Raw genomic sequence first — 18,002 nt, 5'->3', positions numbered from 1 at the left:
TATTAAGTTACACATTAAGAAATAATTTTATTGCAGACATAATCTTCTTTGAAAATATTTAGTAGTTCTTTTTGCTTTATGATTTTTATAAAAATATGAATAATTTTTAAAAAGTACATGCCTGTTTCTTTCATAATTTGTTATTTTAAAACTCTTTCATCGCTATTTGGAAATTATACATGGATAGCAGCTATGCTTAATATATTTATTCATTTAGATGTATTTAGAGCAAAATGTGTTTTATCAAATTTAAGGAAACAAAAATAAATTAGATATTTCTAACCTTTTATAAAAAATTTAAAAAAGATATTGTTTATTAGCACTTTATATTATTATTGTTAACTATTAAATTTCTATCTTAGTTGACTATCAAATAATTTGCAGAGTGTTTTTTATTTATATTATTGCAGTTATTTTAAAATGAATCATAAATTAGCTTTGACTTCAATTGATGCTTTGATGATATTTAAGAAATATTTTAGTAATAAAACATATATCAAATGACAGGCAAGTTGAGGACAATATATCATCTGATTTTTTATATCTGAAATAGCATTTGAAATTTCATGCATTTCCTAATAGAATTATTCTCAATTCAAAAGATGTAATTGAAGTCCTAAATGGTTAAAGGGAAACAAAATACACTCTCAGATTTCATAAATCATCTGCATACATTTATATACTTCTTAGATAGCATAGCTAGTTGCTAATTTTAATGACAGATAAAATAAGTTGTAGCAGCATAGATATGCCAAATGAAGTAAGAAAGCTAAGAGAAGAAGAGGGGTACCCACATTTACTTAGAGCCTTTGTTTAATAGTAATTAGTTACTTACGTAAATAAGATTAAATATAAAGACGCAATCAATGGAAAGATGATTGAAAGACGTAAGATATTTACTTAATATAGGGCTTTGGTTGCTTGATCAATTTCAAATTAAATTAGATTGCTCAATTGATTGCTGATAATTTTGGTTAGCACTCAAATAAAAAAGCAGAATATTGATTCGTTTGTTAGGTTTTGAATCCCTTTTTAGGTTCATTTAATTTTAATTGCCTATCTTGCGTAATAAGCGTTGGCTTGATAAATTTTTTGTGACGCAGTATAATAATAGATATTATTAATTAATCAAACTAAAGTGAAAACTTCAAAGCCTGAAAAGCGTTTTCTAGTGATTTTTGATGATGATGACAATCAGTCATTGCAAATTTGATTTTATAATTTTATTGGAAGATAACTACCTTGTTTTATCAATTATGTATATCATACACAATTATATTTACTGAATTAAATGCCTTTCTTGTATTTTACTAATTTAATCAAGTAGAAAGAAAGCAGTGTCTAATTAATGAATGAATATTAAGCTCCTTTATCCTACTCCTTCTTAACATGAGATATTCGTCCTAGCCACTTCTAACAGATGTGAAAAGGTGCATTCTTCAACAATTAGTATCTCATATGATGAGTTGGTTAAGTATTGATGTTACAAATTTGGTAAATCATGAATTTAAAGTCATCAAAAATCTAAGAGCAAAGCTTTTTGTATTAATTTTAAATAATTGCGTATTTTATTTATTAAGTAGAATGAAGGAAAGATACGTTGATTTATATGTTTTTGGGAGCGCCCATCCTATAAACGTAATATTTAATTAAAAAACAAATAATTTAAAAAAATTAAAAAGCAAGAAAGAAAGAAGATTTTCAATCTTTTTAAAAAGAATAAGTAAACAAATTAATAACTCATAGCAAATCAAACAAACTAAAATGGACGTTGAAGGAAAGAGACTCTAAGAAATCACTGCTGAAATCCAAAAATGGTGGACTAACTCTCGTTGGGAAAATGTTGAAAGACCCTACTAAGCTTAAGATGTTGCCCGTTTAAGACCCACCATCCCCATGGACTACCCCTCCAACTACTAATCCAAGAAGATGTGGAAACTCTTGAAGGAAGCCCAAGCCAACAAGGGATTCCACCACACTTTCGGTGCCTTAGACCCCGTTCAAGTTATCAACTTATCCAAGTACTTGAGAACTGTCTACGTCTCTGGATGGTAATGCTCTGCCACTGCCTCCACTACTAATGAACCTGGTCCAGATTTTGCTGATTACCCTGCCAACACTGTCCCCAACAAAGTTGACCAACTCTTCAAGGCTTAACTTTTACAAGACAGAATCCAAAATGAACAAAGAGCTCATTTGACCCCTGAATAAAGAGCTAAGACTCCCAGAGTTGACTACCTTGCTCCTATGATTGCTGATGCTGATGCTGGTTTCGGTGGTATTACTTCAACCATGAAGTTAATTAAGTTATTCATTGAAGCTGGTGCTGCTGGTATCCATCTTGAAGATTAAAGACCTGGTACCAAGAAATGTGGTCACATGAGTGGTAAGGTCGTTGTCTCCACTCGCGAACACGTCAACAGATTAATTGCTTGCAGACTCCAAGCTGATATTATGGGAACTGATTTAATTATCCTCGCCAGAACTGATGCTTTATCTGCTAGACTTATTGACTCCAACTGTGACCCCGTTGACCACCCCTTCATCCTTGGTCTTTGCCCTGATGGTAAGGAAAGAACTTTCCCTAATGCAGGTCTTGAAGCTATCAAGGCTAAGTTCACTGGTGCTAAGGTCCAAGAAGTCACCAAGCTCTGGCTCTCTAAGTGTTACGATCTTTCCCTCACTCAAGCCCACGAATACGCTAGAACTCTCGGTTTTGACTTCCAATTCGACTGGGAAGCTCTCCGTTCATCTGAAGGTTTCTACTCCATTGACGGTTGTGTTGAATTATGTGCTGCTCGTGCTAAGTAATATTTAAGATATGCTGATATGGTTTGGATGGAAACTCCTACTCCCTCTTTGGAAGTTGCTACTAAGTTCTCTACCTTGGTAAAGAATAACCATCCCACCAAATTATTGGCTTACAACCTTTCCCCCTCTTTCAACTGGTCTGCTTTCAACATGTCCAATGCTCAAATCCAATCTTTCTGTGCTGACCTTGGTAGACTCGGATACACCTGGTAATTCATTACTTTAGCTGGTTTCCACTTGAATGCTCTCAAGTCTGAAAAGCTCTCTAAGGATCTTGCTGCCCGTGGTATGCTCGCCTACGTCGAAACTGTCCAAAGAAAGGAAGAAAAGCACAAAGTCGACCAACTCACCCACCAAAAGTAATTATAAAAACATTTTTATCTATATAAAATAAAAAAAAATGGCTCTGATAAGTAGGTATAAATAAAATATTCAAATAATAGAGATAGACAATCATATGATCTTTTAATAGCAATTTATCAATGTTTAATATATCAAAAAAAGCAATAGAACAAACAAAAGCATTCATTCGATCTATTAAAAAATAAAAAGAATATTTTATTTATACACCTCTATAATAAATTGCTAATTTTATTTACTCATTCATTTATTAAAATTAATTTGTATTAAATAGATGGTCTGGTGCTAACTACGTTGATGCTTGCCAAGCCCTTGTTCAACCCGAATCTCAAACCTTAGCCTCCTCCAAAGACTCTACTGAAAACTAATTCAAGCATTGAACTGCTAATTAAAAATTAATAACAAATACATTGAGTAGTTAACATGAAAAATCTTCTTTCTTATAAAAACTGCGCTAATGACGAAATAAATAATAAATAAATCATTTTGTTTTTAGTGATATAAATAAACTAATACTAATTTTAAACATTGTTAAATTGCTATTTGTATAACTCTTTTTATATATCCAGTATTTCCTTATTATTAACTTTTGCATTCTTGCAAAAAAACCTTCTTTATATATACCTTTCTCTCCTAAATCATCAAAAGTTGGATAAATATTAATAACTAGCCAAAAATGTTAGTTAATTCATGAAACTAAATTTTTTCTTAAACAAAATCAAAATAAAAAATTCAACAAAAAATATTGTAAAATAAAAAACGGTATTGAAAATAGCAAGCAGTTCCTTTGAAAAACAAAGATAGATTTTGTGAAATAAATATAAATTTCAGTCTATTCAATAAGTGTTAGTATAATTACTTTAGTATTAATTAAAATACATACTTTCTAATAATTCTAAATTATTAAGTCATTATTTTTGATATTTTTAAAATCTTTTTGTCACCTAAAATTTTTTAAATTACACAATTTATTTTTCTAAATGAATTAAAATTTATTTGATTTTTATTTTTTAAATTCTGGTAGAAGTCTTAAATTTAATTATTTTTTTTTTATAACAAACCCATTCTCTAACTATCAGTTGATAAATCATACAAAACAATTTTTAGTATTTATATTTTATAAAAGCTTCTACATGGTTTCTTGAAAAACTAAATACAATTCTAAAAAATAATTGAATTTTATCATAATAAAACTAATAGAGTAAGTTAAAAAACAAACATTTTATTAATAATTTATTAAATTCTTTAAAATTTTTTTATTTTTAAAATTTTATTTGTAAATACTAAAAATAGAAATTAAATAGTTATTTTCTTTCTCTTTATTCCTGTTATCTGTTTTAAAACTCTATAAATATTCTAGAATTTTATTGTTAAAACTTAAAAATTTAACACTTGTTTCCTTATTTCATAAGATCATACTATCTTTAAATATCTTTAAAACCATGAATATTTAACTCATCATTTAATTAAATTATAATACGCAATCTAGCAGGATAATTAATACTGTTATAATTCTCAAAATAAAACTAAATTTAAATACGTATCATTTAAAAACATTTATTTATAGGTAAAAATAGAATAAATAACTAAAATTATGTTATATATTAAAACAACTAAATAGAACCTTGATATTTTCTACTTTTTTTCAAGTAATATATATTAAACGAGAATATTAGTTATGCTTCAAAATTAATATATTTTAAAAACAAAATATAATAAGCAATTAATAAAAGCTTAATAAGTTTTTTGTTTTTAATTTTCAATGACGTACTGATTATAATTAATTATTCCACAATTGTTTTTGACGTGCAAAATATATTGACTCTTCCTTCCAATTGTTTATTCATCAAAAATACTAATTAAGTAATATTTAATTCTTTCATTAAAAAAATACCAAAAATAAAATCAAAAAATATTTAGTTTTTATGATAATAATGATGTATCATTTTATTGCTTTTTTATATCATATCTTTTATTAGCTAATCTTTACTACATTGACAAATAAATTCATTGTACTCTTTTAGTAGCTAAAATAGATACAAAATTTTAAAGAAAATAATTCGAAGTGGTAAAATGCAAATATCTAATCTTACTACATACATCTATTTTAAAGATTGATTGATTCAAGTAAAGCTAAAAATATTAAATATGATATTATCAATATTAATTAAGAGTTTTTAAATACTATATTAAGTAGTATTTTTTTTTATATTCAATCATTAATTTTGGATTATTTTTACTTTTATAAATTTCAACCTAAAATAATAAAAAACTAATCACTTAGAAAAATTAAAATTTTAGAGTTTATAATTTTTTACACTTTAATCTTGAATAAATATTTAAAATTATTTAAAAAAACCAGATAGTGTTTTAATGATTTAAATGACTTGGATTTTAATATTTATTTTTAATATATCATTTAATTCTAAGAATTTATATGTTTTTTGTATAATAATTACTAATAATAAAATAATACATAATATTTTGAATATATTCTCTATTTATTTAGAATTGACTAAATTATTCTTTTATCAACCTCGATCAGCTACTTCTACTCATGGACTTTTTTGAAAAATTTCTCAATGTATTGTGCTTGTAACTACTCTGATTATAATATAAGAAACTACTTTTCAAAATAGTTTAGTTAACTTTTTGCACCTACATTTATTTATATTTGTAATTAATATAAAATTGAAATTATGTAAAACAAACAATTACTCTAGTAATCAGTCTTTAATGTTTCATTGTTTAAATTAAAATTTAAAAATTTATCAGTTAGATTTACTAGCTGAATAGCTGCCAACTAATCTTTATTAAGCAACATTGAAACAGCTTTCTTCAAAAAAATAATATCCTTATAAAATTCATAAATATCCAAACTTTTTTTGACTTCTTTACTAATCTATGCTAAAGTATTTGTATCTATACTTTTATATGCATCGGAATCTTTGGTTTTGAACAATCTTTGTATAAAAAGAGATTAATATTTTTTATTTTATTAATAATTTTAGATACCTTGATTTAAAAATTAATTTCTAAGTGATATTTTTCATAGAATTACTGTAAATTGCTTGTAATTTTTATGAAATGGCTTCTCTTAAACTTCCTTAATTTTAGCTTTAGGTAAGATTATTTTTTATTTATGTTTCTACAAATAGACTATTTTTTTTGACGTTTTTTTCTGAGATTTCAACTTAATCAGTTTTTTCAAGATGATTTTAACTTTATTTTTATAGTTTAAAAGGGATCTGATTTTTTGTTTTCAGGAAAATTGGTCGTTTTATTTCCAAATATTTTTTTACTGAATTATCATTTTGCTAAAGCTTATCTATTATGCTAATTTTTGATTCGTTTTAAAAAGTTTTAGATCTATGCTAATTAGTATTTTTACAGCTTAGAGTTGATTCACTAATTACAGATATATCATCTCCTTTTTATAGGAATATTTCATGTTTCTTATGAGTGATCTAGTTTTTTTCTACATAGTCTCTAAATTTAGAATTAAAACAAGGAATATTTAAATCTAACTTATTCTATTTTTCAGAAATTTCATCTAAAAAAACTTCATTTGTTTACTAACTTGAAAGTTAAATTTCATTATTTTAGTCAATTAAAAAATTTTGCTTCAAAATCTATAAATTTTTATCTTAAAATAATAATTCTTAAGAGAAGCATAAAAAAATCCTGTTCAATTTATTTTTATGAATAGTATCTACCTATAAATTTTGAAGCCAAAATAACTAAAGCAACACTATTAACAAGAGCTAAAATTTCAGTGAAAGTTGGATATTAAATTTAAAACTGTTGTACTATTTCATCTAGATAAATAGAAACTTAGTTGTATGGTCCAAGACCTTGCTCCAGTGAGAACTACCTGTCAAAGTTTTAGCTCATTTATTCATATTAAATGGGAGAATTATAAGTCTACTTTGACTAAAATAACAAGCCTTCATTTACTTAGGTCTCTTGTTTTTATGTTTTTAAAGTAGTAATAATAAATTAACTTGACTATAAAAAGCTGAATATATTTCTGTAATTAGTCTAAATTTATTTAGAAGTTGTGTTATATTACTACACTTTCATTTTTAGTAAAAGCCCAGATGTGTTTCCATTAATAATATCATCAATTTCTTTTTGTGATGCACAATTATTTGGGATTGTTGTTTTAAAACTATCTACATCTAAGCAACCATATACATTGATAAGTATTTGAGAAAATAGTGCTACTGAGTTATCTAAGACAAGAGAATAGTTGCTTATTTTAGAAAAATCTACACAGTTGTATCCTTATAGTTAAGGATCAGTGCATTTAATTACATCAAGATTAATGTATTGAGAGAAATTACCATTTTAATAGTATAGCTAAGCATAATAAACTAAATATGTTTTATTTGACTCTTATTGGTATTAATCTATATTTGTAGATGAGTTAATATTAAACATGAATCCTAAAAGGTCTTAGCTTAGAGATACATCAATTCTATCACTCATAATGAAACTTTGGGATCTAAATTTTGGATCGATTTAATTACTTACATATAAGCTAAGTAAATATGAAAAGTATGAAATAATAATGATAACAGATAGTAAAGATAAAGTCAAGCCTTAAAATGTTCCATTTTTCTATTTTTATGCTCCTATGTTAAAATAAAACTCTGAAGAAAATAAATCAAATGAAGTTAGTTTCATAACAATTAATGAAAAATTTGTGATGCTTGCTTTTGTTCTACTTTAGATCGATTTTTAACTTATTTTTTGAAAATTTTCAAGTTATTATTTATTTAGTTTGTAAATATAAACAAAATTAATAAATTGTTTATTTTGATGAGATAAACTGTGGTATACTACTTTACAAAAATACAAAAATTAAACTACTCAAAATTACTCATTTTTCTTAAAAATGAAATGAAGCCAGTAGTTTTTTATTAAAACTTAAAAATAAATCTAAAATCAAAAAAAAAAAAAAAAATCATAAATTAAAGAAATGTAAATGACTTTATATTATGAGTTAGCATAATTCTATAAAGTTATGTGTTTATTACCAGTTAAATCTTTATCAGTTAATGGATTAAGTAAATAATATTTCAAAGATTTTATTTTTAATAGCATTATATAGCACTTTGCAATTCTAAAAAATAATAAAGATTATGTATTATTATAAAATTTATTTTTTGATATATTTTAATGAATTAAATGAAAAATAGTTAGTATATCATCAAAATATTTATAAATTTTGAGCAAAAATAAAATAATATTGATCTAAATTTTCAAAAGAAGAAGATAAAAACGAATAATTGTTCATCCCTTCATACAAAGATGCTTAATAAATGATATATCATTTAAAAATATTTGCTTTATAAAATGAATAAGGTTTATTAAATTCAATTAAATAAATGGAAAAAGAATTTATACATATTGAATTATAATAAATAAATTAAAGAAAGTAAATGTCTATTGAAAACTACTAAATTTCAAATAATGTGTATTGAATATATAAAAAAAAGCAATAAATAAAAATATTTAATTTTTAATTAATAAATTAGGTTTTTTAATCACTATTTATTAAAGATGGAAGAAATGATTCTTTAATCTACTTCATTTATTTATTCTAGTTTCTATCTTCTTTTGAAAAATTTTTCAATATATTCAGCTTGTAATTAATCTGATTGCAAAATTATAAATTACTTTTCAAAGTAATTTAGTTTTCTTTTTGAATCTAATAATAAATATTAAAAATAGTAAATAAATTGTTTAATTTAATATTTACTTTTGTATTCAGTTTTAAAATCTTTACTATTTAAGTCTAAATTCAAAAAATTATCTGTCAGATTAACAAGCTAAATTGCTGCCAATTAATCTTTGCTGAGAAGTATTGTAATAGCTTTTTTTAAGAAAATGATGTCTTTGTAAAATTCATAAATATCTAAACTCTTTTTAACTTCTTTTCCAATTTTTGCTAAGGAATTCACATATATACCCTTAGAATTAAGGTACTATTTTGTATTCAATAATCTATTTTTAAAAAATTATTTGATTTTGTTTATCCAAAATAAAATTATACTTACCTTGGCTTAAAAATAAAATTTTGAATAGTTTGCTTCACTTAATTACTATAAATTGCTTTTAATTTTTAAGAAATGTTAATTTTTATACTTCCTTAATTTTAAAAATAAGAAAGTTTCTTTTTAGCTTCTATTTCAGAAACAAAGTTATTCATTTTATCTTTTTTTTCTACACTACTTGTAAAGTTTATACTATCAAGCTCATTTATATTGAAATTTGTTTATTTTCTCAAACTTTAACTTCTTTAATCAAGAAAAACTTATCTCTAAAAATCAAAAAATTTACTTGTTTGAATTTAATTATGAATTTATTTATCAAAAATGCTAATTTTAGAATCATTTTGATAGTTTTTAAATTCGTATTAATTTTAGGGGCTTTTTGAAAAATGTGATGATTGACTAATTTAAATTGTATCATCCCCTTTTTACTCTTAAATAGTATCTTCTTAGTTTTTGAATTTTAACTCATTTATTAAATTATCTTATTAAAAATTATTGACTTGACTTTTTTCTACATAATCTCTAAACTTTGTTTCAAAGTTAGGGATTTTCAAATCAATTTTATTTTGCTGTTCTAAAAAATCATCAGTCGCTTCCTCATTAACATTTTAATTTTAAAGCTTTTATTTGTTTTACAGAGTATCCTATTGATTATGTTCAAATATTTATTGGTTTTTTTCTTAAAATAATCTTCTTAAAAAAAGCATGAAGAAGTTTTGTTAGATTTATCTTTAGGAATAATACCGTCCTAAAAATTTAGAAGCTAAGACAATAGAAGCAACACTATTAACAAGAGCAAATATTTCAGTTATTGATGGATACTAAATTTAGAATTGCTATACAATTTCATCCAAGTAGATAGAAACTTAGTTATACGGTCCTAATCCTTATTGCAATGAGAACTATCTATCATAGCTTAAATTAACTGGGTCGTACTAAATGGGAGATTAGAAATTTTATTTAGTCTAAAATATTAATCCTTCATTTACTTATGTTTCTTATTTTTAAGTTTTTAAAGTAGTAATTGTAAATTAATTGGAAAGTAAAAAATTATAAATATTTCTATAATTTGTCTAAATTTATTTTGAAGTTGTATTATATTATTATACTTTCATTTTTAGATAAAATAAGGATTAACTTCCATTTATTATATCATCTATATCTTACTGCGAAGCACAATTTTAAGGGACAGTTTTTTTGACTTGATCTATGTCCAAACAGCTATATAGGTTAATAAATAATTATGAAATTACATTAGCACTGTTATCTAAAACAAGCGTATAGTTACTTATTTTGGAGAAATCTACACAATTATACCCTTGAAGCTTAGGATCAGTACATTTTATAACATCAAGGTCAAATTTTTATGAAAAAGTACCATTTTGATAATAAAAATAGGCGTAATAAACTAAGTATGTTTTATTTTTTTCTTCTTGATATTTGTCTATACTCATTGAGGCATTGTAGTTAAACACAAACCCTACTAGATCTTAACTCAGAGGTACTTCAATTTTTTCATCAACTACAAAGCTTTGAAATCTAAATTTTGGATCAATTTAGTTGTTTAGATACAGACTAAGTAAGTAGATAAAATAAGAAAGAACTAAGATTACAGATGAAAATGACAATATCAACCCTTAGAATGTACCGCTTTTCTAATATTACTTTCCTACATTAAACTAAAATTGCGAAGAAAACAAATCTAATTATGTTATTTTCATATTTAGAATAGAAAAGATTGTATTATAAGGTTTGGTTCTACTTTGCTTTAAATTTATTAAATTAAGGTGGTTTTTTAATTAAAATAATTATCATCAAAATTAAATCAATAAATAAATAAATTAATTAAAAAAAGCAATATTAACTAATTTTTATTTTTTATATTTATAAAATTTATTGATAGTAATAGAATAATTGTTTAAAAATTTTTATTAGATGGTTTTTTAATTAAAATAGTTATCTTCAAAATAAATAAATAAATTTATTAAAAAAAGCAATATTAACTAATTTTTATTTTTTATATATTATAAATTCTATGTCAATAGCTTTTAACTATTTGAATTCTTTTTTTTTATTGCTCTTTATAAATCAAATGTTTAAAAATATAGATTTGCAATTTTTTAGCACATAAATATTAATAAAAAACTTTATTTTTAACTAAAAATATTAATAAAAAAAATAAAGTTATTTCAAGAATGTTAAGTTAAAAAATTATCAATCTATTTAGGAAAATTAATTTGAAAGCTAAAGCTATTTTTTGAAATAAACCCCACTAGAAAACCTAGATAGCTTAATATCCTAGGCTTTTGATTAGGACTCCTACAAATCGGAGGAAAAATTCAAGTAATCTTCATTTTCAAATAAAGACTTCCTTTCATTTTGAGATAAAACTATTTTTAATATAAATATTTAATTATTTAAATTTATGAAACTAAATAAAAAAAATTACTTTTTGACTTTTTTAATGATATATTTTCAGTTAATCTTGTCCTATCAAGCTACGGAATATTAATAATAATTTATTCATTCTTTTTTTTCTTAATTGAGTTTCTTAACAGCTTCCACCTCATAAATGTTTTTAGCTAATTATTTTTTGATAATTATAATTTATCTTTATATTTTTATGTAAGTAATTTGTTTATAGTAAATAATATTAATTTTCTTAAAGTGCTCTATTAATCTTTCACAATTATAATCAAAATAAAGTATGATAGTAAAAAGTAATTCATTGCAACCATTATAAAGTCAATGCTTACTTGAAATATATTCAACTCAATTAGCATTTGTATTATTATTTTAGATATTAGCATTAATAGAGAGTATATTTCACATTTGTTAATATCTTTAAATAAGAAAGGTTTTATTACACTGATTTTTTTTATATATAAAAGTATGATGACATTAATTAAATTGTATGAGAGATGTTTATATTTCTATTACAGCAAAACAAAAATTAAAACAATAGCTATTTTGATGTATATCCTGACAAACTCCCAGTAATAATACGATGGTCTAAGTTCATTATAGTAATAACCTAAAGAATATTTTATTGAACAAAAATTCAGTATTTGTGAATTTTAAAACAGTTTATAGATAATATATAAAGGGAATAAATTCCAAATTATAATAAAAGCTATTGATATTGGTTTTATGACTTCTAAAACTATTTAAGATGAGCATTGTTGAGTTAAGTCTAAACTAGAATAGTTTTATTAACCTATCTCTACGCAAGAAAGAGATTAAGCAAAAAAAAAAGTTTATTAGGTTTAAAAGTACATCAGTAAGATATTTAAAAATGACAAATAGTCATATTTCTTTACATTATATTTGAAAACTTTAGAGAAAATAAACAAGCAAATAAGTTGAAAACCTCCAAGTAAAAAAGGAATCAGAGTATAGATAAAAATTTATATTCCAATTTTACTATACTTTTTCAGAAATTATTCATCAATCAGACAGATATATTAGATCATAACTTTGTTGCAAAAAGATCCAATAAAATCTTAAACTATATTTAAATTAGGTATTGATCTAGTATCGTTAATTATGATTGAAGATAGTTAGCAATAATTGACATATATTTTTATAAAAGAACCTTATATACTCCTAAATGAGCTTTTATTGATTGGAAGAATATGTAATATTCTTAAGTAATAGCAAGTTTGTTAATAAATGAAGCTTTTCTTAAATATGTAGAAATTAAAAAAAAAATAAGCAGTTAGTACTAATATCATAAATACTTCATAAAAAACCAAACTTATAGAACTTGGACAAGTATTGCATGTTCCTTTTAATACACCCTCTGTATATCTCACATTATTTTTTTATTCCACTCCTAAAATATCACATTCTTAGCATAATGGTCCAATATGCCCATCTGTACAACCTTCATTGTAACCTCCTTAACAATATTCACTGGCTAAACTGCATTATAAAATTACATCAGATAGTTTATTAATCCTCCAGTAACCGTTTTACAGAATAATATTTTCACCTTAGCAGGTTGCAGAACCTTAGGGACAAGATTTGCAATAGTTATCCACAGATAAATAAGTATAATTTAATACATTTGGATCTATAATAGAGTAGGTTCCATTTGAGCAGTATTAGCATATAATTATATTTGAGTTGATATTTTAAATAATTTCTCCTATTTTACAATTTCTGTAATTTATATTTATTTTAATTGGAGGAATTAATCCATTTGCTATAGCTGTGTTGGCTTAAACTTAAAGTAAATCTTAAGTTTTAGGTTTAGATTAAATTTATATTTAAATATCAAATGTGTTTGAGGTTGAGTTATAATCATAATAATTAACTAAATTGTTACCTAAAATTATTATTTCTTTTGTTTTTTACTAATTTGTTATTTAAATTTAAATATTCTCTAATTCTTACTAAATATCAGGAGGATATTATTAATCTATCAAATTTTCTTTAGAAAAAGTTAGTTTTCTTCCTTCTTGATCAAGCAAAATTACTCTCAATAATAATTGTCCTCCGCTTTAAAAATCATTTATTTCATATTATTTAATTGAACTAGAATTTTCATTTTCTGATACTTTATTTCCAACATTAATATCATTTTAGATAATAATCTAACTAATTTATATATTTTTTAAGTATGATGCTACATTATCTCCATATATTTCAGCTGTATTTTTGATAATAATATAACTGTAAGGAAAGCCTTAAGGGATATATTCTTAAGGAGAAGGAGTATCTGGATAAATATAACGTAATCCACCTCCTATAAGTGCATTGTTTTTAGAAATTAAACTTTTATGATCTATCTCAAAAGTAATTTATTTAGTTACATAAATATAAAAAGCACCACCACTCTGTATTGCTTTGTTATATTAAAATAGTGAATTTTAGATCAAAATTGAATTCTAAATTTAATCTAAATACATAGCACCTCCATTTAATGATGAATTTTCTATAAATTAACTATTTTTAATTAATAATGATTTTGATTTTTAAATTATCATATTGTTATTATTTTTAATACAATTCAGCTAATTAATATTTACCAAAGTATTATCTAAACTTATCAAAAAAGAAAAAGGATTAGCACTATTTTATGTAACATTTAAGTTATTTAAATTTATTTCATTTAAAAGAAGCTAAATCAGATTGCTTTATTAGTAATAAAATGAATATGTTTATATTAAATTATAATCTTCATTATTTGTTAATTTTGAGTTTTTAATAGTTATGTTTTAGCATCCAACAAAGCAAAGAATAGTATTGTAACACAAATTATTCTCTTATATTATAAATTTATTATAGTCATTACTATTTTAAAAATTAAAACCATTTTTGTTAATGATATTACTTTGAACTTATAAATTTTCAATAATCAAAGTCTCTACATTTTAAAATTTAATCAAAGAAAAAATATTATCATTATCATTTATTTTTAATTAACTAATTATAAGAGTTTTAATATCATTAAATATAATAAAATTTTCATTTGCTGTGTTTCCTTTATTTTCAAAAATATTTAAATTTATTAATGATATTGTTTTAATAGAATCAAAAATAATAAGAGATTAATCTGATGAAGCATTGTTTTTTAATGAATTAAAAGTAATTCCTGAAATTGTTAAATTCTGAATAACAACTAAATTCTAGTTATTAAGTATGATTTACTATTCTTATATTAATTAATTAACTAAACTAATTTCCAACATTCTAATTTCAGTAAATGAAGAATTTAAGGCAAAAGTATAATTTTGAGATCCAGCTTAGTCAAACAAAAAGTTAAAGTTTGATAAGTAATATTAATCTTGATTAAAAAATTCGAAAAGTTGATTACTCAAGGTGACATTAGAATTTGTACTAAAATTTAAAAATGTTTAGATATTTATTTAATTTGATTATTAAAATAATGATTAAAGCATTTTCAAATTACTATTTTAGATATCCAAAAATATTAAAAAACTCCAATTTTATTATTAAATTAGTGTTCTACCATAAGCTCCTTAAATTGATTGCATTAATGGCTATATTGATTATAAATTCTTTTAACTATCAAATAAATTAGAATTTTCTATTTGACTCGAGCAGATAGTAATATTAGAATTATATTGATAAATATTTAAGTTGTGTTTATCTTCAAATACATTTCTTTAAGATACTCCATATACTTTCAAATAGCCTTAATCTAAATTTAAATTATAACCAAGAAGCTAAGGATATGGCAATTCTTTTTGATTTTCAAGTTAAAAATTTATAATTTATTAATTTGATGAATCTTCAAATAAAACAAAGAATTAAAACTTATCAGTAAAGAAGCAGAGCAAATATTTTTCCTCAATTATTTCAAATTCTTGCAAAATATCATACTATAAGCGAAATTAAATAGTTGAAACTAACCTATAGATATCTTATTTCTTAAAAAAGCTTAGATTAAATGTATTTTATATTATTATATAATTCTTTGTCATGATAATATAGTTTCTGAAAGTAGTAATTAAAGGTAAGTATCCTATAAGCTAATCTTTATTATAATCCCAAATATAAGCTTTCTTATCACCGCTGAAAAAAAATATGAATCTATTATATAACTCATCATATGAAAAACCTGTCAATAATGTACCTTATTCTTGATCGATATTACTTAATAAAAGTAAATTTATTTAATCTAATATCATCTATTTTTATAAATCAATAATTAATACTATTCCTAAATTTGTAGCAGCGTAAGCAATCATAGTTCTATTAACATTTTCTATTTATAAAAATAGAAATGATTGATTTATATTATTAGATAAAGAAATGCTATAATATGCTTATTGTTAGGTAGAAATGTCATACTAAATAAGAGTGCCATTACTTATTCCGAAAAGTAATAAATTTTAAATTTTTAAAAATTTTATAAGAAACAATTATGGATTAAGTACTATTTAGTTTATTAATTAGACAGTAGACAAATCATAATGATAGATTATTTTTGAGGAGGATAAAAAGATATTATCTAAAATAAATTACTGAAAAGGCATATCAATTTCAGTGCAATTTTGATTGAAATAACTAATTCTATTTTACTCGTATTAAATACATATACTTATCTTGTTTTCAAAAGCTATAACCAAAGAATCAGTTTCTTGATTATATCTAACTTCTTTTAAATTTTAATTATCGAAAAATCTTTCGAATTTTAATGATTAGTTGGAGTATCTATATAATTAGTTTTAGCTATCAACTAAAATATAAGTAGATTCATTTATTTGAGTGAATAAACTTCTTTGGTCAGAGAGAGAAGGCATAAATTATTAATTAACTTAAGTATAGTCAATTATGTATATACTTTAATCTGTATATATTATTGCATTATTTGTCCTGTAATCATAATCTAATCCTTAAACTTTTTCTTATCTATCTATTACTTCAGTTATTCTAAATAAATTTTCTAAACTAAATGAATCAAACATATCAAAAATATAATAGTTTCCTAATGTATCAATAAACTAAACATACTAAGATTAGATCTCATAAGTCAATCCTGCTACTTAACCATCTTAATTTAGATTTCCTGTAATTTAAGCTATCTATAATTTCTATTTAATGTCATATACATACAGTTAAGCAAATATTGAAGTATTTATGTAAAATATTATCAAATTTAATTCTTTACAATAAATATATCCATCAATTAAAAAACCACTAACAGTTTATATATTTGTCTCCACTAAAATATCTATTCTGTCATAAATTATTATACCTTTTTAACAAAATTAAAAAATTTATTAATACTATTATAATATTTCTGGGAATCCCAGTATTTAGCTTATATATTAAAATTAGATAACACTCATTTTTAAATTTAATATATAAATTTATTGAGAGCTAATTAAAAAGTATTTAATAGTTTATTAAATTTACTTTTAAAATATATTTTACATTTTCTAAAAAAATCAAATATCAATATAATAAAAAATAAAAATATTTAATAAATATACTAGTACTTAAATTCACAAAAATAAAATTTGTAGGTGTATTGCTTTTAAATATTTACCACTAGTCACAGTGCGCATTTATCATATATTAACTTAATTACAATGAAATTTATAAAAAAATTTTTTGTATTCTTAGTTAGAATTGTATAAAGTTTATTTATTAGGTTTATATTCAAAAATTATAAACTTGTCTAGTCAAATAATTTTATTTAAAAAAATAAATAAATTAATTTTACATATCGGAGACACAAGTATCAAAAATTAGTCTTCGAACTAAAGCTAAAGTATATACCCAACTTAAGGTTAATACATATTTAAGAATTAACCTTAAAAATTAAAGACTACAAATGATTAATCATAGACATAGATACGATTGTAGGTTTCATCTAAGGCCATTTTATAATTTTATATTTACGTTATTACTAGTTTTTAAATAATACTTTTAGATTTTTTATCAATGAAATAGATTAAATTTATTTAAAGATTACATACAAGTAAATCTCTACTATCTAAGCATTACATTACTGTATTATTTACTTCTTAACTTAATATTTAATATATTTAGTTAAGATTTTTATCAAGACAGTTGATTCCATTTCCGAAAACATAAAAATATGTTGTGAATTAATCATATATAATTCCTTTTATAGAAGTCATTTAATCGTATTTGTAAGTTTATATAGAAGTGCTAAAATGTAATAATTAAACTTCTCTTTAACTTATAAAAAGAGCAGAATTTATATCTTCTAATATAGTCATATCTTTAAAAACAAATTACTTTAAAGTTGGTGTAATTATTTGTAAT

The 18,002-nt window shown here is 22.7% G+C and overlaps 4 protein-coding genes across 4 annotated transcripts; 2 read left to right on the top strand and 2 right to left on the bottom strand. All coding sequences in view use genetic code 6, as the record gives it.

The window, feature by feature from the left end:
- Positions 1–715: 715 nt before the first annotated feature.
- On the top strand, positions 716–1,213 carry TTHERM_01141580 (hypothetical protein; the record flags this gene model as incomplete). Its single annotated transcript, XM_001030130.2, has 2 exons — positions 716–887; positions 1,140–1,213. 2 exons carry the CDS (start codon positions 716–718, stop codon positions 1,211–1,213), a joined length of 246 nt encoding a protein of 81 aa, XP_001030130.2.
- A 551-nt stretch (positions 1,214–1,764) lies between these two features.
- TTHERM_01141570 (isocitrate lyase) lies at positions 1,765–3,551 on the top strand (the record flags this gene model as incomplete). The annotated part of the gene is made up of 2 exons (XM_001030129.2): positions 1,765–3,170; positions 3,446–3,551. 2 exons carry the CDS (start codon positions 1,765–1,767, stop codon positions 3,549–3,551), a joined length of 1,512 nt encoding a protein of 503 aa, XP_001030129.2.
- Positions 3,552–5,422: 1,871 nt separating this feature from the next.
- TTHERM_01141560 (AMP-binding enzyme family protein) lies at positions 5,423–7,662 on the bottom strand (the record flags this gene model as incomplete). The annotated part of the gene is made up of 4 exons (XM_001030128.2): positions 5,423–5,829; positions 5,890–6,134; positions 6,187–6,817; positions 6,888–7,662. 4 exons carry the CDS (start codon positions 7,660–7,662, stop codon positions 5,423–5,425), a joined length of 2,058 nt encoding a protein of 685 aa, XP_001030128.2.
- Positions 7,663–8,723: 1,061 nt separating this feature from the next.
- TTHERM_01141530 (transmembrane protein, putative) lies at positions 8,724–17,143 on the bottom strand (the record flags this gene model as incomplete). The annotated part of the gene is made up of 5 exons (XM_001030125.3): positions 8,724–8,887; positions 8,939–9,183; positions 9,237–10,772; positions 11,515–11,623; positions 11,683–17,143. The coding sequence occupies 5 exons, from the start codon at positions 17,141–17,143 to the stop codon at positions 8,724–8,726; spliced, it is 7,515 nt and encodes a 2,504-aa protein (XP_001030125.3).
- Positions 17,144–18,002: the final 859 nt, after the last annotated feature.

The sequence above is a fragment of the Tetrahymena thermophila genome, assembly GCF_000189635.1.
Source record: "Tetrahymena thermophila SB210 genomic scaffold scf_8254630, whole genome shotgun sequence".
NCBI classification, from domain to species: Eukaryota; Ciliophora; class Oligohymenophorea; order Hymenostomatida; family Tetrahymenidae; genus Tetrahymena; species Tetrahymena thermophila.
This window is presented reverse-complemented; position numbering and strand designations above follow the sequence as displayed.